At 37.4% G+C, this 20,451-nt stretch overlaps 2 protein-coding genes across 2 annotated transcripts in view; one reads left to right on the top strand and one right to left on the bottom strand.

Annotated features, from left to right (window-relative positions):
- Positions 1-14,701, top strand: part of LOC112150459 (phosphatidylinositol 4,5-bisphosphate 3-kinase catalytic subunit alpha isoform) — a 22,727-nt gene extending 8,026 nt beyond the window's left edge. The window contains exons 10-26 of the mRNA XM_024278809.2: positions 96-181; positions 1,245-1,350; positions 2,961-3,113; positions 3,249-3,383; positions 5,054-5,178; positions 6,190-6,271; positions 6,696-6,860; positions 7,011-7,114; positions 7,192-7,363; positions 7,575-7,681; positions 8,583-8,704; positions 8,875-8,953; positions 9,035-9,205; positions 9,367-9,484; positions 10,265-10,416; positions 11,030-11,192; positions 11,267-14,701. Coding sequence (XP_024134577.1) covers positions 96-181; positions 1,245-1,350; positions 2,961-3,113; positions 3,249-3,383; positions 5,054-5,178; positions 6,190-6,271; positions 6,696-6,860; positions 7,011-7,114; positions 7,192-7,363; positions 7,575-7,681; positions 8,583-8,704; positions 8,875-8,953; positions 9,035-9,205; positions 9,367-9,484; positions 10,265-10,416; positions 11,030-11,192; positions 11,267-11,374 — 2,148 coding nt within the window. The 3' untranslated portion in view covers positions 11,375-14,701. The remainder of the gene's footprint in view (positions 1-95; positions 182-1,244; positions 1,351-2,960; positions 3,114-3,248; positions 3,384-5,053; positions 5,179-6,189; positions 6,272-6,695; positions 6,861-7,010; positions 7,115-7,191; positions 7,364-7,574; positions 7,682-8,582; positions 8,705-8,874; positions 8,954-9,034; positions 9,206-9,366; positions 9,485-10,264; positions 10,417-11,029; positions 11,193-11,266) is intronic.
- On the bottom strand, positions 14,509-18,893 carry kng1 (kininogen 1). The gene is made up of 9 exons (XM_024278808.2): positions 18,785-18,893; positions 18,534-18,630; positions 17,155-17,301; positions 16,663-16,779; positions 16,445-16,520; positions 15,464-15,633; positions 15,278-15,388; positions 15,095-15,190; positions 14,509-15,012 (listed from the first exon to the last, which is right to left on the bottom strand). Exons 2-9 carry the CDS (start codon positions 18,597-18,599, stop codon positions 14,716-14,718), a joined length of 1,080 nt encoding a protein of 359 aa, XP_024134576.1. The 5' UTR covers positions 18,600-18,630; positions 18,785-18,893; the 3' UTR covers positions 14,509-14,715.
- Between the last annotated feature and the right edge of the window lie 1,558 nt (positions 18,894-20,451).

The following is a 20,451-nucleotide window of genomic DNA, read 5'->3' on the forward strand; positions in this document are numbered from 1 at the left end:
TGTTGTTCAAATTCTAATGGAAAAGTATAGAACGACATACTTTGTCATTGTTGTTTTTGTAACAAATATATTTTTTCTTGACTTTTTGCTTATAGATATATGTGAGGACGGGCATTTACCATGGAGGTGAACAAATGTGTGATAATGTCAACACACAGAGAGTACCCTGCTCCAATCCCAGGTAACTTTACAATTCCTAACAAAAAACGTTTTAGATTAGATTTAAAATGCAAAAAATGACAAATTAAAGATGAGCAATAAACACTAAAACTGTAGCAGACAAATGAAAATAATGTTATTTATTTTAGATCCACTGAAATAGTTCTGTTGTAAACTTGAGAAACAACAGCTGTGATGGTTTAGTTCTGGGAGGTAACGTAAAGCTGCTGTATTGCATTTCTTAGTTGTCACTTAAGCTTGAGATGCAAAATAAGCTTTTATAAGTAAAGTCCCTGTCCTATGTATATAAAAGGACAATAATGAAACATTTAGCTCTCAGTGAGTCATTTGTAAGAACATGTGGATCTAATCAACTCAGCTAAAGTTAAAGAGTTGCAGTGTTTCAAAAATGTACATTAATGTTAAAGAGAAGTTGGAACTCCTGAGTTGTAGGGTGTGTATTGGCAAAAGCCTGGCGACACGATACATATCCTGATACGTGTCTCACAATATAGTGCCAGAATTATTTTTTTATTTTTTATTTTTTTAAGAGCATGACTTAAAAAAGCACTCTGCCTCAATATGTATATGTAGTAAAATGCTAGAATTAATTTTATTTAATGATCACACCATTAAGCACTACAACTGTATACTGATACTGGCAGCAACACGGTACAGATTTTTCGTTCGGTACCCATCCCAAGTAAAAACTAAGTAGTACACGTCTCATAACAGCAAAAGCCGTGAGGCTAAATGAACATTAAAGCACAAGCTGGTTCTCATGAGATCTTGTTCTAGATGTAAAGCTAGTCAAATAAGCTTGCTGTTCTGTGCTGCCAACTAGTAAAATACTGAAGGATAATTAATATGTAATTAATAAATAATTATTTAAATATCATTTTGTCAGCATTTTAAATTTATATAAGTATCGGCAAATGAAATATCACAATATATTAGCCAATCGATTTCTCCCTACACCCCTACTGAGTTGGTTTTAGAGACCTCCATAGTTTCTACTCTGTAGCTTCTTTTTAAATAGATTTTATCATGAAATATGACCTTTACTACTGTTATTCTTTGTCCAGGTGGAATGAGTGGCTCAACTATGACATGTACATCTTAGACATCCCTCGAGCAGCCCGACTCTGCCTGTCCATCTGCTCTGTGAAGGGCAGGAAGGGAGCTAAGGAGGTAGGGGAGAGAACACAACCTTAACAACCTTATGACGGCAAACTATTGTTGTTGGAGCTTCTCTAAATCCTTCACACCGATGTTAGGATCTGATCCTGAAGATGAAAATACAAGACTCTTCTGCTTTGATATGTTTCCTCATTAACTTCTGCTAAGTAAAGTAACTTTTTTTCAAGTTTTCTAAAATATTAACATCAGTGCTGATCTTACAAGCCTCGTGGTTCCACTTTGAAACTAAATCAAATGTTTATTCCAAATTAAACTATCATAGTATAAATATACAGTATTGTTCAAACAATGTTTTTTTTTCTTCAGCTGAAAAACAAACGTTGAAGAATGTGTCACGTCATAACGTTATCGGCTGCTGACGGGGCTTCATTCAAAATATCCTCAGAAACACGCACGCAGGAATGTTTCCTGTTGCTGCAACCAGTTGGAGAAAATATGATCTTATTCAAAAGTATGTCATGCCTGTCAGCAGCTGTTAACTCTGATGGTATCACTACCCTTCTGGAGGTTTTTTTTTACTCAGTGTCTGAGGTGAATGGGAGCTGCGGTGTCACTTTTGGCTCTGTTTAATTACTAATCAGCCATGGGAACTTGGGCGATAGAGGATCAGAGGGAGACACGTCCAGCTGAAAGGAACTTTTTTATTCACGCTAGAAGATTTTTGCTATGTGGACGGCTTCTTTCCAAACTAAAAACCCCCAAAAAAGTAAATAAGTTTGATGTTAGTGACTGAAAACTCACACTTAGACAGGGTGACCTCCTCCATGTGTTTTTTCTGGAAAGGCTTGGATGTGTGTGTACATTGAATGCATGTGTGTGGGGTGTATGTTTCTGTATCTGTATCAATGAATGCCAGACATGGATATTGTAACAGACACCTGCGGTGAGTCCCGACTCCTGCTGCGTGATGCTAGGTTGACGTTAGGCTAGAGGATGCTCTTTCACAGCCTAACTGAATTAAAGATAAACAGGAGTATTTTGTCTGTCTTTTTTTCCTCTCTTGTCACCTGCTGGTCATCAGCTTACTTGGTGCTTTTAACTTGTTCTTTTTACATTTTTCTGATGATGGAGGTCATGTAAGAAAAAATTAAGATTAAAATTATATGTTTGAATATTTCTTTAGTCCAATTGTTGTGAATTTGAAGCAGACAAAGAAATGCAGTAAAAAAAAAGAGTGTATTTGTGATGTAAGGTACACTCCACAAGTTCACTGCTCTCTTCCATTCCGAAGCAGACTAATAGATTCACATACGTCTTCGTTTTCCTCATCCGAGCTGGAATCTGGCTCAGAACTGAACGGCTGGATAGCTCCAATATTGCTTGCCATTTTGTTGCACCAGTAATGTTAGGTTGGGGGTGTGGAGGGCTATAAGCTGTTAGCAATTGTGGGCAACGGGGAGGGGAAGGAGGAGGAGTTACTCCATACCAACGGCCCCACCCACAAGTCAGAGGCAACTTTCTGACAGGTTTTTGGCTAAAAATGTCTTAATCAAGCTTAAAAGAGCAGTGGGAGCACTTTTATAACAGATCAATAGATGATCATAGAGGGATTAATAGTCTCAATGATTCATATTATTTGTTGTCTTAATTTTGTTTGCTAGGAGCACTGTCCTTTGGCCTGGGGTAACATCAACCTGTTTGATTACACTCACACGCTGGTGGCAAATAAAATGGCCCTGAACCTCTGGCCTGTCCCTCACGGACTGGAAGACCTTCTCAATCCCATTGGAGTTACAGGATCCAACCCCAACAAGGTATTTATATTAAGAAAAAGGTAATTCCAAAAAATGAAATTAAAAAGGCATTTTCTCTTTCTTTTTTAAATGAAGAAATATTTTACTGGGCTACTAGTTAATATAATCTAAGGTTATTTCTTTTGTGTGGTCTAGGAAACGCCATGTCTGGAGCTGGAGTTTGAGCACTTCAGCAGTCCAGTGAAATATCCAGATATGAATGCGGTGGAAGAGCATGCGAACTGGACCATCTCCAGAGAACTGGGATTTAACTACAACATCTCAGGGCAGGTAAAGCACCGGCAGTTCAAAAATATAATCATTTGATTATGAAAACCCTTTTTAGCGAATTCCTTTTTTAGCTGCTAGAATTGAGAAGAGTGGGATTATTTGTGTTAGAAGATAGTTTAAAGTTGCATGAATTCCGTAACCCTTCCGCTCTCCTTAGTTTGTTTACATTAAAAGTGGGGTCATCTGGACCCCCCAAGACAGTGCGCTGAACTTTTTTTTATCTTTGATTTTTGAGTTTCACTAATGTCCATGACAGACATAAAATCCTGTCCACCTTTGTCATGGAAGAAATCACATATCAATATGTGGTTGGAGTCAACTGGACCCCAAAGAGAGCGGAAGGGTTTTAAGTGGGTTCAGAGAAATATTTTCAAGCTGCGCTTGATCTCATTACATATTATGCATTCAGCTAAATCTGCTCAAGTAATTCCTTTCTGAGCCAGGAGGTATCACCGTCACACCGGAGAGCATCAGCAGGGCTCTCCCCGACGCACTCTCACACCATGAATAACTTAACACATCATCTCACGCTATTCACAACTTCTCACATGGTGCAGGGTAAGCGCAGATATTTGGATGTTGCATAACACCCACGCTCATGTAATTACAGATAGTGTTTTTGGGTGATAGAGTGAGAAAGACACGTACGTCCTTAGGGCAGCCGTTTCTCAGTTTTCCTTGCTTAGTGATTGGTTTCTGTTCAGAGTGTGAGACTGGAACACCCCGCTGCTCAGACTCATCGTAGCTTGTTTGCTGAGATTTACACTTTTTTTAATTAGCTTATAAATAAGTTTACTTCAGCCCACATTTTTCACGTTTTTGTCTGCCTGATGAAATTTTAAATTTGGTTTTTCCAAAATCAATCTACAAATCAAGTTTTTTCTTCTATCTAATAGCTTTTACTTTAATGTAAATGCGAATTGAAGATTTCAGTTTAATGTGTAGAACTGAAGTTGCATGGAAATGGACTTTGAATTGCTTGAGCAGTGCTTGAATTTGACCTGAGAAACGGTTTATGAGCCCCATAAATGAGTTACTCTGCACACTTGAATTATGACTCAGTAGCTCCAGTGTAAGTTACTGTCTTTAGTTATTCATGATGGTGTAGAAGATGCAATGTCTTATCAGATTTCCAGATGATATGTGGTGTGAGATCCATGACGTCTACAGTGTTAATGTGATTGAGCCGCAGGATGTTTTACCGCGTGGGAAGATGTGAATGGTGTTAAAGGATGTGCTGAGCAATTCAAGGAATTCATCAGTCACATAGATGACTCAGTATGCACTTTTTACTCTGATGACAGGTTGTTTTGAGTTTTTTTTTTTTTTAAACTAGGAAATGACTGAGATCCTCTAAATAATGTGGATGAGCGTCATTGAATTCAGCCACACATGAGATGTGTTTTTGTGGAAGCGGTCTGTTCAGTTTATGAAAACAGAACATTTGCTGCAGATTTTGTTTGTGGCGTACCAAACATGTTAATCAGAGGAGTCAAGCTATGTCACGTGTGATTCTCCTTGATGACTAATTTTCTTCTAATTTTCTATCGTGGTTCTTTTATGGATCTCAAAGCAAACTTATCTACAGATTGGTGATGTCTGGTTCTGTGTAGCTGTGGAATGTTGCCAGTTTAAAATGGTAGCGTGTGTGTGCTTTTGTTTGGTTTCAGAGTAACCGTGTGGCCAGAGATCACGCCCTGACAGACAGTGACTCTGAACAGCTGAAACAACTGAGTAACAGGGACCCTCTGTCTGAAATAACTGAGCAGGAGAAGGACTTCCTTTGGAGACACAGGTATTCAAACATGACACCAATCACCATGTTCTTTCTGTGTTTTATGTCCTTCTTTAAAGACTTACTCTGATAAAAAAAAATGGGTTTTTAACATATTCTTGTAGCATTTTTATGCTTTCATGAAACAAAATGGTATTTAAAAAAATATGTATTCAAATTGTTGCAAATTAGGAGAAGGCAACAAAATGCAGTTTGTAAAAACTTGTAGATGTGACATAAGATCTACACCAGCTCCATTCTGACGCATCCACTTGCACACAAACAGGTCGAATCCAAATTCTTCCCCTACGGCTTCTTCCTACCCCTACATTTAGCCCTCCAAATGGAGTTATGGAAAAATAGTGTCTTCCAATTCGAACTTTACTCCCACTTGATGATATCATCAATAGTCGCAAGTCAGCTACATTAGCGCGTAGCTGCTAGCGCTCAGGAATACATAACAACATCGGTTTTATGACTTTAAAAAGGTCATGCTAAAACAAGAAGTCATTACATTTAAATGTAAAGTTCTGTGCTTCACCCATGTGAAGAAAAGCACGTCTTTGTTTGGTGTTTGGCTCAAAATTGTACAGCTGGATTGTTCCAAATTTGCTCGCCGTTTTTGTTGCACCACTAGGGTGAGGTTGGGGTTGTGAGGGGCCGTAAGCTAGTGAGAGAGAGTGTACATAAAGGGAAGAAGGCAAAATGGGGAGGCTTACACTGGACCAAAAGTTCTACTCAAAACTCAGAGGAAAATTTCTAATGAACGACAGCCACTCTGCAGAAACCATATTCTACAAAACTACAGTTTTTTTTTAATTTTTTGGCTAAAAACAGCCTAATCATAATTAAAAGACCACTGGGAATGCTTTTAAAATAGTTCAAATTATAATCAGACTGGGACTTTATTGTTTTTTTATACTTTTATGTTAATAAAAACACATCTTAAGTCAAGCAGATTCAATCATGCAGACTGTAATTGAGAGGACTCCTTAGACTGATGGTGTTTATCCTCTTTTTCCTTCTCGTCAGGCACTATTGCATGAACATTCCTGAGATCCTTCCCAAGATCCTTCTTGCTGTCAAATGGAACTCCAGAGATGAAGTAGCACAGGTAACGCCATTCTGCTGCACACATTTTGCACAAACCCCTTCATCAGAAGAGCTTTCAGGTGATGAATGGGCGTGTCACTTTGGGTGTGAGAGAATGGTACAGACCAGCAGAACAAACTAATTTTGTGTGGAGCAAAAACAGTCAGGAAATCAACCCAACCTGGCACCACTATCAATATATGTTTTCATTTTTCAGTTGTGCAAAAAAAAGTAAATTGCAAAAACACTGGATGAACATTTATTTCAGTAGAGGGAAAATATATGCAAATATGTTAAATAAAAACATTACCGTATCATGATCAGTGATAAATTACACATTTAAAAAGAATTTATGTCATTGATGGATCTTTTGATATCAACTCTTTGTGCCCTTTTGTAGTATTTCATTCAAAACATACATTTATAATGTTTTGTGTTTTTTCCAGATGTACTGTTTGTTGAAAGAATGGCCCTCTATCCGTCCTGAGCAGGCCATGGAGCTGTTGGACTGTAACTACCCAGACCCTATGGTCAGGCACTTCGCTGTACGCTGCCTTGACAAATTCCTGACTGATGATAAACTGTCCCAGTACCTCATCCAGCTTGTACAGGTACATCTCAGACATATTTTAGCATTTTGATAATCTGTGTTGATTTTTTTCCTCTTCATCTGCACTTTGAAATGCTGCTAGAATCGACATTTTAAGACATAAAGGGTATGAATAGACTCTTATCTGGTGAATTGTTTTCCTCTACATTAGGTTTTGAAATACGAGCAGTATCTTGACAATCCACTGGCCCGCTTCCTCCTCAAAAAAGCTTTGACCAATCAAAGGATAGGACATTTCTTCTTTTGGCATCTCAAGTGAGTCATTTTCTTCTCCTTCTCAGCTAAGATTTCTTCTCTCATCGGCATTCATGTCTGACTTCTGTTCCTCACAGGTCAGAAATGCACAATAAAACTGTGAGCCAGCGGTTTGGGCTGCTGTTGGAGGCTTACTGCAGGGCTTGTGGGATGTACCTCAAACACTTGAGCCGGCAGGTAGAGGCCATGGAGAAGCTCATCAACCTCACTGATATTCTCAAGCAAGAAAAGAAGGATGAAACACAAAAGGTAAAGAACATTTTTCTTTCTTAGAACTCTTATAATGCATGCATTAGTACATTTAGCTCATTCTGCAACTGGATCCCCGTCATTTTATTTTGAAAAGCTCCTCTCGTGTTGCTCTGCGTGCAGATGGACACATGTATGCACATATACTGCATATATACATATATGTATGTACATATACTGCTATTTCCCTTTTTGCGTGTGTTTTATTAAGGTCCAGATGAGGTTCCTCGTGGAGCAGATGAAGAGACCAGACTACATGGATGCCCTGCAGAACTTCACCTCCCCTCTTAACCCTGCACACCAACTGGGAAACCTGAGGTCAGAAACAATATAAAATAGAGCTTCTAGTTGCCAAATAAGCTGAGCCAGCTTCAAAGGAAACCTATTCTTCCATTTTATATGAGGAAATGTTCAAGGAGAAAGAATAAATTCTTCATTGAAGTGGGGTTATGTTATCATGACTTATGTTTGGTAGTTTGACATTCAAAGCAAAAATCACAGGTAAAGTGTGCTTTGTCAGCATGTTTGCTTAAAAAACTTTTTCTTTTCAGTTCAGGAAATAGCGTTTTTCTGCTCAAAATCTTCACCAGAATCTATTGAGTTTTTTATTATATAAAAACTAGAACATTTGAATTAGACAATGATATATGTTGAACCACTCTTTTTATTTTTCTCAGCTCCAAAATAATATTTAAGGAAAAGAAGAAGTTTAAGTGTCATTACAGTTGTATTACAAGACATGATTGACATTTAATTTTGTTCTTTTTTTTAAATCCACAGATACATTTTAAACATTGGTATCCATCAGATGTGCCCAATAACTCTTTTGTTCTTCTTTAGACACAAAAAAACATGTAAAAAGCTTATTAAAAACATATCTTTGTAGCTGTAATGTTTGTACAGAATGATAATGGACCAGATAAATCTGTAATGTTGAGTTTGTGGGCAGGACTTAGCTTAATTCTGGTGTGGAATTATCTGGGTTTGTGTTCGAGAATGAGGAAAATGAATAAATGAAGCGTCATGTTCGTTAAATATGTTGTGTAAATAAAGTCTATGTTCACAGATGGATAATTATTTTGCCAGTTAGGTTAATACTTTGAATCAAAGCTTACCTGTTCTCACTTCAGAACATAAGCTGTCAAACTTGGAAAATGGGATTTCACGTGAACTCCCGGCTGAGGGTTCTTTTTTTTATTTGTTGTTTTCTTTTTCACAGGTTAGAGGACTGCAGAATCATGTCATCAGCAAAGAGGCCGCTGTGGCTGAACTGGGAGAACCCGGACATCATGTCAGAGATGCTTTTTCAGAACAACGAGATCATTTTCAAAAATGGAGATGGTAATAAGACCCCAACAAACTCACAACCTAATAAACCTAAATAATCATATTGGTTATTGTTTTATATGCAGTTTGTTCTGTATAAGTGTGTTTATTATAAGTTTGGTTGTTTCATAGAATCAAATCTTTTTGCTTTTCTTATTCCTGGTGTCTGTTTGCTTGTTCTGCAGACTTGCGTCAGGATATGTTGACATTGCAGATCATCAAAATAATGGAGAACATTTGGCAGAATCAGGGACTGGACCTACGGTACCACTCCTACTTCTTGTGTCTTTCAGCTCTGAACATTTCTTTCATTCTCTGCCTCACTGCATCCTCTTTGTCCCTCAGGATGCTGCCCTACGGCTGTCTGTCATTAGGAGACTGCGTGGGGCTCATCGAGGTGGTCCGTAGCTCCCACACCATCATGCAGATTCAGTGTAAAGGAGGCTTGAAGGGAGCCTTACAGTTCAACTCCAACACTCTGCATCAGTGGCTCAAGGACAAGAACAGGGGGGAGATGTGAGTTCTCTCCTTAAAAGTCGTTTAAAAGCTCTTTAGCGTTCTAATGAAGTCTGAGGAAATGATCTCATAACAGCTTTTTTAGTTATGCAACCTTCTGTGTATTAATGTTCACCCTTTTTGTCCAGATTCTTATCGTCTTTCCTTGTGTGTGTCTGCAGGTATGACATGGCTGTGGATCTGTTCACCAGGTCTTGCGCTGGCTACTGTGTAGCTACATTCATCCTGGGGATTGGAGATCGACACAACAGCAACATTATGGTGAAAGACGACGGGCAGGTGAGTGTGCTTTTGTCTTTTTCTTATATTTGTGCTTAATTATGTTAAAAAAAGTGAAGTTTCTTGTGATTTTTGAGTCAATTTAAGCCACTTTTTCTTCAGCCTGTGTATTTATTCAATGTTAGTTTTGATCATTACATTTTTATCATTATTTAGCCAAGGTAAAAAGTCCTGTGTGTTTTTTTTAAGACATATGTTCTGCAGAGCAGCAGGAGCTCATTAGAAATTTACCTCTGAGATGTGGACAGTACTGTTAGCCTCCAGCTAATTTCCCAGCATCCCTTTGTTTACATGTTTACATGTTCTCCCACTAGCTTGTACGAGCCCAAGCTAACATTAGCGTAGCAAAAAAATATATATATATATTGGAGCTATCCAGATGTACAGTTTTGAGCCAGATGTCAGCCCGGACGATGAAAATGAAGACGTTAATGGATCTATTTATCTGTAAGTGTATGGATCACAATTGTATTGGAACAGGTAGACTTTGGTCCCCATGGCAGTTTTTGTGCCTCAAACATGAGCTTTATCAAACTGCAGGTTTTTATCTGCTCTTGATCTAACACAATTTGAATGAAGAAATACTCAGAAATACAGTTTTAATCCTAAATTATTTTATTATTCATTATGAGAGAAATGCTGAAAGAACATGTTAAAAAAAGATTTTCATTGGAGTTAGTCTTTAAAATCACAAATTTTACTTTCTTTAGGCTCTTTAACATGTTAAGTTTAGTTATATTTTCACTGCTTTTTTCTCTAATTTACTGTTCTTCTCTCCAGCTGTTTCATATAGATTTTGGACATTTCCTGGATCATAAGAAGAAGAAATTTGGCTACAAAAGAGAACGGGTACCTTTCGTGCTGACGCAGGACTTCCTCATTGTCATCAGCAAAGGATCACAGGAATGCACAAAGACCAAAGAGTTCGAAAGGTTCCTAAACTGTCTCCTGCTTCTCTAATATTCTCGTTAACATTTCCATCCTCACTGGTGTCTGAATGAAGTTGTTTTTTTTTGTACATTTACGAGGAAAAATAGTCAAATCAAATATATATATATATTTTTTTTTTTCTGAAAGCACAGCAGAAAGAGAAAACGGTGAAATGAATTTGGAGTTTCGTTGTAAAAATAACCTGTGATAATCTATGAAATCTGCCAAGTTGTCATCTGGATTTTTTTTACAATTTTTCTAGATGTTTTAAGGTTATGAAACTCTTAACAACACATTTCACACGCTTTTCTCACACAGACATGAACATTTTCCCACTTTTCTCTCTTGTTTAAACTCTCAAAGTTTAAATTTTGGCATAAATTAAGTCCACTATTAAATAATAAAAAACAAACATTTAGTTTAAATCAAAGATTTGTGTAAATTTGTCAAAGCCAATTACATTTTTTTTTTTTGTAAATGAGCTACTTATAAGTGACATTTCTTCTGTCCTCAAGTTTCCAAACTAATAAATGAATCGATGTTTTGTTTGGTTTACATTTTTCCTCCATAAAGTAGTTTCAGGAATGGTTTCATCTTTTCCCCGTCTTCCCTCAGGTTCCAGGAGATGTGCTACAAAGCTTACCTAGCCATCCGCCAACATGCCAACCTCTTCATCAACCTGTTCTCCATGATGCTGGGCTCCGGGATGCCCGAGCTGCAGTCCTTTGACGACATTGCGTACATCCGAAAAACGCTGGCGCTCGAGAAAGGCGAGCAGGTGAGCAGTCCCCTCGACCGAAGCCTTCAATCGTTTTAAACTCCATCAACTCAAGGAATCCTACTGTGTTACAGGAAGCATTGGACTACTTCATGAAGCAGATGAACGATGCTCACCATGGAGGATGGACCACCAAGATGGACTGGATATTCCACACAATTAGACAGCATGCACTCAACTGATACCTCACCCACAAACAAACCAGTCCCACCGTGGAGTATTATTTCCCAGAAGGAGCAAACTCTTCCAAGAAGTTCATCTCTGCATGACAGCAGACTAGCGAGCAGTCTACCAATGAGGGAACTGTTTTTATACACCTATATATTTCCTTTTTGAAGCACTTTTTTTTGTTCAATCAAATATGGTTCCATTTTTCTGTATTATAAATACACGTTTGTGTGCTTTCTGGTATGTGCACTGTTCTCAGCTTGAGTTAGGGAGAGTGTGGATGGTGTTTGCATATTATGCTGCTGTGCATCATCCTTTTTTTGTTTTCTTCATCCATCAGAGCGATTTGACCAGGGACACGTCATCCCTCGCTCTGCTGAGGAAAAGCCCAGGTTTCACAGTGCAGCTTAAGAAGCTGCCTCTGCCAAGGTATCAATGTAGCCACAAAGTAAGTCCAACTTACTTCCCTCCTCGGCCATACGAGTGCTGCACTTTGGCTCGTCATCTCTAGGAAGGTAGCGGGCACAAGCACCTTTTTTTTTTGTTTTATTTTAGAATCCATTTGTCGTTTTACACTACAGCAGAACTGGTCTGTGGAAGCTTTTAGGTTGTCTTACATCGTGGACATGAAGTTGCAGATGTTTTTGGAAATATCAAAGCTAAAATCTGCAGCTTGTTCCCCACTTCAGAAACATCTAACAAAGTTAGACTCTAACCAGAAATTTTAGGGTGACCATCTTTTCTAGAAAATCTAAAAATAAGCAGCTAAATGAAGGTTTATTGTGTGTTTTTTTTAATTTATGTACAATAGTTTCCAATTCAAAACCCAACATTATCAGTTGTTTTTTTGTTTTGTTTTTGCATTATTTCCAGCTTCCTGTGCAACTGCCTATCTTCTTCCTTATCATCACAGCCTCAGCCTAATCCTACTGATTCCTTTTTTATTTTTGCTTTGTCACTTTATGAAAAACATTTTTTTATTTAGATGTGTTTTTCTCCCCATTTTACATCACTTTTTTTGGAGAGTTAAAAAAAAAATCATATTTTAAAAGTTACTGTGTTCATAATTTCGTTTTTTGTTGGTAAATAGAGGCTCAGGGGAATGTCTCGTCTTCCTCTTTATTTAAATGCCTTTAAATCACTGAAAAACTGCACAATGTTGCACAATATTAAACCCAAAAACCTGGCACTAATTAAAAAAAACTTTAAGGGAAACCATCTAATTTGACTAAAACTTTGCCTTTTACATATATTGACTCTTAAGCTGTGATATTGGGTTAAAATATAGAAATATCCAAATTATTACAAGAGGGACTCAAAAAATAAGTATTTTTGTATGCTTTTGCCTCCTAACAGGTTTTAAAAAGTGACTATTTGAGGACTTTAGTGTGAGATGCAGCTCTTTTGGGGGTAATATAGAACACTACAATCAGCTGAACTCTTTAATGAGACGTAATTAAATGGAAATGTTTTAAAGTAGCTCCATGAAATCCTAAGGAGCTCACTTATGAATAAATAGGTGGGAGAAAAATAATCAAGTTTAACTGATTGTAGTGTCAGTTTAAAGCTGCATGAATGTATAAAAGATTTTTTTTCGTAAAGGCAGAAGCTGAGAGTTCTTTCCTCTTTCTGCTCCTATTTTCGATGCATCAGAAAAAAAGTTCATACTCTAAGGGGTTTTAAAAACGTACTTTTTTTTTGTTAAATCCTTTTTCTACTTTAAAACCTAATATGCATGTTTGTGAAACAGCCTCATCTGTCTGTCTGTAAGACTCCATTTTGAAGAACCGTTAACCTTTTGTTTGCTATGAATGATGTGTGAAACAAACAGAAGCCCCATTGTGTCATCATCCTGTACATACTGAAGGACGTGTTTGCGAGTGCCATACGAACTCTTCTGCACGGGCTGCAGGCTTTCATTGGCAGGTCCCAGTGACTCCGGCAGCTGTGTTGTCTTTCAATGTTCAGACCCTCCCCTCTACGGCAGGCGTGTGCCAAAAAACATGTTTATAAAGAAACATAAACTCCTCTGATAAGTCGTTTTACTTGAAATTTTGTGACTCTACAGCCCTTCTGTATTTAGCTAGCTGTATTTGGTGGGGTATGTGTGCGGGAGGGGGGGGTGCAATGTCTATTTAGTACTTTTTGTGTGTACGGCAGGTGACCGGTTGTGTTCGATTCCAGTGGTGAATGTTTTTTGCACCACAGTCCATCATTTAAGGAAGAAGACTCCATTTTTGAGTGAAGGACTGAGATTGTGCTTTTTGTGAATGAGGTGACAAGAACGCATCTGTTTGTCATGAATCTGACTGATCCTTCTAACCTGTAAAAGCACGTTTGTTTAAATTTCCTTTTGGTGCCCATCTTTTATGAACTGAAGTATTTTTTTTTTCTCTCTGAAGTAAAAAACAAACTCACAACTCAGTGCAATATTCCTGCTATTTCCCCCAACAGCTGCAGGTTTTTATTTATTTTTTCTACTAACTTCTTTATTGATTAAGATGTGTAACAAAACAAAAAAAAATCCACTTGAGCTTGAAGGTGGCAGATCATGGATTTACGTTTTCTACAACTGCATCATGATGATATTTCCTAAAATGCTCCATATTGTCAGTAATTCTTCGTATACAATTATGAATTGTTTCTTCCAATTCGACCTGCATGAGATGGGTAAAAAACAAAGAAAAAAACAACAAATCCTCTGGCTACATTCAGTTTTTGATATATTTTTTAAGGCACCAGAAAAAAATGTTGATAAATGAATGCCTTAAGTGTGTTCCCTTGTAGTTTCTAGGCTCTAACTTGAAGTAACCTTCCTTTTTATTTATGAATGTATTTTTTTTTTTGGCTAAGTTGCCAGAGTTCAGGTTTGAACCTTGACTGAATGGTCATCTGAGTGTTCTGTGAAGATGTACAAATAAATTTGTTAAACATTCACTTCTTCTTGTGTTTGCTCTTGTGCTACAAAAATATCATGGTTTTATTCTGAAAATTACTTTCAGGGCTTTAGTTTTCTGCATAATTAACAAGTATCTGTTATTTTACAGTAATCAAACCCAACTGTTTTAAATATATGTCAATTTTTTTCTATCCTAAGGGAATGTAAAAGTGTATTTTAATAAAAAAACAAACAAACAAGGAACACCAAAACATTTACTTTACTTTAATGTTAGAAAACTGATGTTTTGTTTTTTAATGAGTAAGTTCAGATCAGAAAAATAAGGTTTTTTGCTTTTCATTCACTTCTTTGTTCTAGAGCTTTCTAAATAGTCATTTCCACAACTTTTTTGAATGATCTGCTTTCTATGAAGGTAACATTACTTGGAAAAAAAAAAAAAAAACGTATCTAAGGTCTTCAAGACACAGAGAGCAGGTCTGTGTCACTAAAAGCTCCCTTTGCTGGTGGTTTTTTGCCCATCATCTTTGAACCACCTAAGGGATTCTGCCCTTTGTGTGGCTTCCAGGGCTTGGAAGGGCAGTGGAAGGGGTTGTTGGGTTCAGCCAGGCCTACTTCCTCCTCAGAGGACTCCTTGGTTGCGGCCGTGGTGGCGGCGGCGGTCGGGGGGGGTGTTGGGGGCGATGCAGTGGAGGGAACTCTGTGCAAGAAGTTCCTGAGAGGAGACCAGCCGGGTGGACGTCGTCTTTGGAATGTCTTCATTAGAAATAAAATTAAAAAAAAGATGAATTATGATTTAACAATAAATAAAAAAACAGGGATGAGAAGCTGCTCTCACCTTAGGCAGTCGTCCATCTTCACACTGGATTTGGACTTCTGGAGCTTCTAATCTCCATGGTGCTAAATCCACTGTAGAGTTGCAGTTAACAAAGCCCTACAATGCATGAAAACATGTGAGAACAATGTTTGTTCCACATCAAAATAAGGTCAGATCTTGAATTGAGTTTGAAAGGAGTTCTACCGGGTTCTCCTCATTGGGGGCGCACAGTTGATTCAGCTCTTCGTGGTCAGCTTTGGCACATGTCGTGTTCTTCAGTTCAAATCTCAGTCGGAAACGGAAACCTGCAATTACCTGTGGACGCACAAACGCACACCTTTGAGAGGTGAACCCGATGGGCGTGTCCTCACTTCCTGTGACCTAGTCTACCTGTCTGGTGGCGTGGGCGATTTCATTCAGGGTGTAGAGGTGGGTGGAGTCAGACATGGCGTTGTATTTGGAGATGGAGGCAACGAAGGGAACCTTGAGGTCTTCTGAGTTCTCATCAACGTCTTCAGGACAACCCAAACAGGAAGCTCTTTCTGGAAAGATTAGGCCACCTGAAGGAGAGGAGAGCACAAAAACAGTCATGTTAAAAAAAAAAACTATAACTCACTGCAAACATTTAGTGACATAACTTATCAAAATGTGACACAAAAATAACCTAAAATTCTATCAGAAATAATAAACCAACATAATGCAGATCAAAAAAGAATACTAATCGGAAATTCAATAGTTATTGCAGCTGTTTAAGTAAAGTATTATCTAATTGAACTTTTTTGTCATTTTAGTTTCTAAAGAAATGGGAAAAGTTACTATATACTTCTTGTTTAACTCATCATAAATGGCCGTTTTCTTGTTTAGTTTTCTTTCTGAAACACAAATTTTCTGTTTCTTTCTCCCCAATAATACTTGAATCTGCAGGAAAAAATAAATAAAAAATTCACTGTTTACTATCCACCCACTCTGAAGCTGATAAGGAGAAAACAGTTTAAAGTCTACTTGGTGCCACTGCCCTCTGGAGCGATACTTTCATATTTTGCTTTTTATGTTTTCATATTAATCAATCTCTGCTTTTGTAATTTCAAAAGATGATTTTCTTGTAGAAAAAGAAGAGCAGGAACCCCCCAAAAAGATTATATCTTCAAGAAATCATAAGCATTTTACAGACAACACTTAAAAATTAATTGTCTTCAAAAATTTGCTTCATATTTTTATTTTATTTTAACAGTTCATATGAATTTATCAATAACTTGTTGTGATTTTTTACTGGTTTTAACAAGTTTTCCCTAAAATAACGTAACCTTTATATTGTGTTCGAACACAAAATAAGGGTTAAATCTGGTTTCATAAGTTAATGAATCCACTTACCCAGGAGGCACTGCACATGTTTGACATCTGTTTCAGTGTCTGTGAGATAGACTGTGGCGTTGCATGAAAAAGGCTTCTGTAGAGATTAAAAAAGAAAAAAAAACATTTAAAAAAAAGTTCATCATTGCCTGTTGGGATGTGAAAATCAGACTTCATCGTGTTGCAAATGTTTAGACACTTGAAGAAGATTTAGGAAAATCTAGTTCCAGGTTTGTTACCTTCCTTCCACGTTTCACATAGTCACACTCTGTCCAGGGTTTAGCAAATCCTGCTGGACAGTTGCTCCTCCTGCTGGTGAACTCCACAAAGTACCCGGAGTCTGAGCCATTCTGTACCTGCGGTTACACAAATGCAAACACAGGCGCCACAAGCCAAAGGTCAAAGAGGCGAACCGTATTTGTCCAAGAATTTCTCAATCCTCCTTTTTTGCAGGATTGTGCTTAAAATACGAGGAAATGTGGATGAACATCAAAGAAAACGACAGTTTTTCACAGCATTTCTGAGCTGCTTTGTCACTTCAAAAACACCTAAAACAACACACTAAAGTGTCCTACAACACAGTATATTAAATAATCATATTCATTTGTTAATTCGATGCATTTGGTAAATGTCCAAGGGAGTGTGGTATTTAAACGGACGTTAAAAAAAGAAAAGTTACCAAAATAGACATATATATGCAGAGAGATACATTGTCTATGTGGCCACTATACCTTGTTGGCAAACTGGATCTGAAACAGAACCAGCTTGTTACCAGAAACAATGTTCTTGTTAATGTGGGTCAAAGCGCTGAAGACGGCTTTCTCCACAGTGGGGTCATCGCAGGGCGCCAGGGTGCCCAGCATGGGCGGCTCTACATCCTGGACAAGGGCAGAAAAGTGAGGTGGCTCATAAACATCATCTGGTTCAAGAATGTAAGACAGTTATTGCTCTTTTTAACTTCATTTTTTTAAAAACTGTTATCTTCCGACGGTATTTATGTCCTTAGAAAACTTCCATCAAACCCCCAAATCTGTGAAAATACAAGTTTGGACTAAACTTTGTCTACAAAGAGGGACAGAAACGGTTGTCTCATCTGATTGTTGTGGTGATCTTTCCATGTCTCTTATATCCATATGCAGGGGTGTCAAACTCATTTTGGTTCAGGGGCCTCATTCAATCCGTCGAGCCACTAACATAATAACAAAATAACCCATGGTCAACTTATCTGTAGCTTTGTTTTTGTTTTGCTTTTTTCTCATTTGGAAAAAAAGGCCTCTAAACAACCTATCACTCATTATTGTTATATTTAGAGCTGCTATTAATTTTATCATTTTGACAACAAAATGTTGGTAATTGTGGTGTAACACCTGATCATTTTTATATCAACTTAACAGCAGTGAGGCTGGCAAGGAACCTTACTGCATCTTACCCAGATATGGCACGTGCTCTCAAAGAAATGCTGTTTATTTCTTCATTTCTTGTTATGCTGGTATTTTTTCCTTTGCTCCCCCTAGTGGCAGAATTGCGCATTGCGACCATTTCTTTAAATAACCCCGACTCACCGCAGGAGTGGGCTAGAAACTTGCTTTTTTCCTCAACATCCTTATATATATATATTTTTCTCTTCATAACTAGGCCAGATTAAACCATCCGGTGGGCCGGATGCGGCCCGCGGGCCGGATGTATGACCCTCCTATTCTAATGCTTCATGAAATAAACTCTTCATGCGGTTTAAGCATCAAACAAGTGAGTTAACTCTGAATATTTGGCTTTGAATCCGGTTTTCATTGGAAAAGAGACTTTTTTTTTAATTTTTTTTTTTTTTTTAGAAAAGATAATATAGTCTTAGTTTACGTAAGATCTTCAAGGTGCAGATTTCCAACATTTGAGCTAAAAAGAAAAAAATAAAGTTACATTTAGGCATTCTACGTAAATGTTAAACCTCTAAACCTATTAAAATGGCTTAAAATAGTAGTTTAAATATTTTAAAAATAAAATAAAGTTTCTAACCTCTTCTACATTGACCAATTTATCTATTGTTTATTAGTACAAAATGTTTAAAAAGGCAAAAAATACATCTGTTTTATTATTTTTTTTACTTGTCTCTTACCTGTGCAAACACTGTGCTGTGGAGGCACAGCAGGCCAAGCAAACACCACCCTGCTTCTCTCCTCATCCTCGTGTCTGAGCGAATCTTTGCTTCTGTTCTATTAATTATAAAAAAACGGATTATCATTAAAGTGAGGTGCATTTTTCTGCACAAAAAAAAAAAATCTTTAAAAATTGCCTAAAAACTGGCATTTTTATGAATGTATTAACCTTTCAGAAAAGTAACAAAATATATCCTGGTTTGCAGCTCACCGTTTGTGAAGATGCAGGAAGAACGCTCCTCTCCTCTGCGCTTGGCGGTGGACGACTGCGTGAGCTTCTCCTGCAGCAGTGGTGGGGGTCCTAAAGAAGATGATGACACAGAGGGATTCAAACCCTGAGGGCAGGGGGCACACAGGACACACACACAGTCATGCTCACGGCAAAAGAAGAGCAAATGTTTGCTCTTATGGCCCCCCACTTTTGTTGACTCAGTGCAACAGTCAGGATCAAAAACAGGATCAGTATGGAGATATGTTTTTTTATGTTTAGAGCATTAAAACTGTGTATTTTAACACATTCATCAAGTTAAGATGGTAAAACCTGAAGGAAGTCGTGTTGAGAATAGGGGTCTGATGATTGTTTTGAGAGGGGTACTTTGCCCTGACGGCCTTTGACCCCTCTGATTTCCTCACAGTCAAACAAACAGGAATGTACTCGGATGACAAACTCCATATATGCCTGGATGAGTCAGGCTTCCTGCTGTTTGATTTATGTGTCAGATATGTGGGTACGGATGTTTCCTTTATTTGCTGACTATAAAGTTTGTCTCAAAGCATCAAATTCAGTTAAATAAAAAATTGAGCTTTTATAATTATAATTATAATCCTCAGTATCCTATCAGTCCAGATCATCCCAGTAAAGCCAGATTGTTTTGTTTTTATATTGCCAGACCGTATAACTGAGCAACAGATTACATGGGGATGTGACTCCTTCCATACTGAGCAAAATTCCTCTGAAAACTGAAGATGTTTTATTACTTGACAAAAAATCTGCACTTGATCTGATAAAAACAGATTTTAACAATAAAAATCTCAAATGAAATAACTCAGTAGGGGCGGGATTATATACGTTCGCTTCCTTCCATTCCTTTTCAAGCCTTAAACCAACAATCTACTTGAATTTATTTGATAATAATTTTATTTTAATGAATCTATGTGTGTCTGCATAATTGTATTTTTATTATTAACCTTCCAGAAACTCTGACTAACTTGAAAACACTCATCACGGAGCATCACCAGAGCAGTCATCATGATGCAACCGCAGTCATCAGATGTTACCCCCCACCACCCAAAAATGAAGAAAAAAAACAAACATATAAAATAAAATAATGACCCATTATGACAGAGAGGTTGTGTAAGGTAATGAATTCCTGTAGCATTTTGGTTCCTTTTTTATTAACTTTATTTATAATGCACCAGTTTAAAAACAAGGTTGCTTAATAAAAAACATTATTTATCTCATATTTTTCGGTATATTTTTTTAATAACCACAACCTTTTTAGATTTAGGACTAACCCTAACTTTATCCCAAACACCCAAGGCTTAATCATAAAATTTCATTTGATATTAGTGGCTTGACTTAATATCCGAAACAACTAGCGATTTTTTTATTTTAGTTTCAGTATTGTATTTTTTTGCATAAATAAAATACAAACATGAAAAGAAAATAGCTTAAAAAATGACTTCCTTTCAAAATAAAAGACATCCTACACCATAGGATCATGAAAATGCAGCAAATGCAGTAGGAAGTGTAAAATCATCAATGATATAAAAAAAACCTCTTTATTTGACTGTTTCTGGTGTGTTTCAGCAACAAATTCATAAATATTACCAACAAAAACTAAATCAGAGCTGATGAAGTGACCCCTACCATGTGTT

The sequence above is a fragment of the Oryzias melastigma genome, linkage group LG4 (assembly GCF_002922805.2).
Source record: "Oryzias melastigma strain HK-1 linkage group LG4, ASM292280v2, whole genome shotgun sequence".
NCBI classification, from domain to species: domain Eukaryota; kingdom Metazoa; phylum Chordata; class Actinopteri; order Beloniformes; family Adrianichthyidae; genus Oryzias; species Oryzias melastigma.

Bases quoted from the DNA above. Each gene is read 5' to 3' on its own strand.
- kng1 (XM_024278808.2), bottom strand. From the start codon at position 18,599: ATGAGGAGAGAAGCAGGGTGGTGTTTGCTTGGCCTGCTGTGCCTCCAC. The intron at 16,521-16,662 runs GTAACAAACCTG...TAATCTCTACAG, and splicing joins ATGTGAAACGTGGAAGGAAG to AAGCCTTTTTCATGCAACGC. The intron at 15,389-15,463 runs GTAGACTAGGTC...GTGCGTCCACAG, and splicing joins TCGCCCACGCCACCAGACAG to GTAATTGCAGGTTTCCGTTT.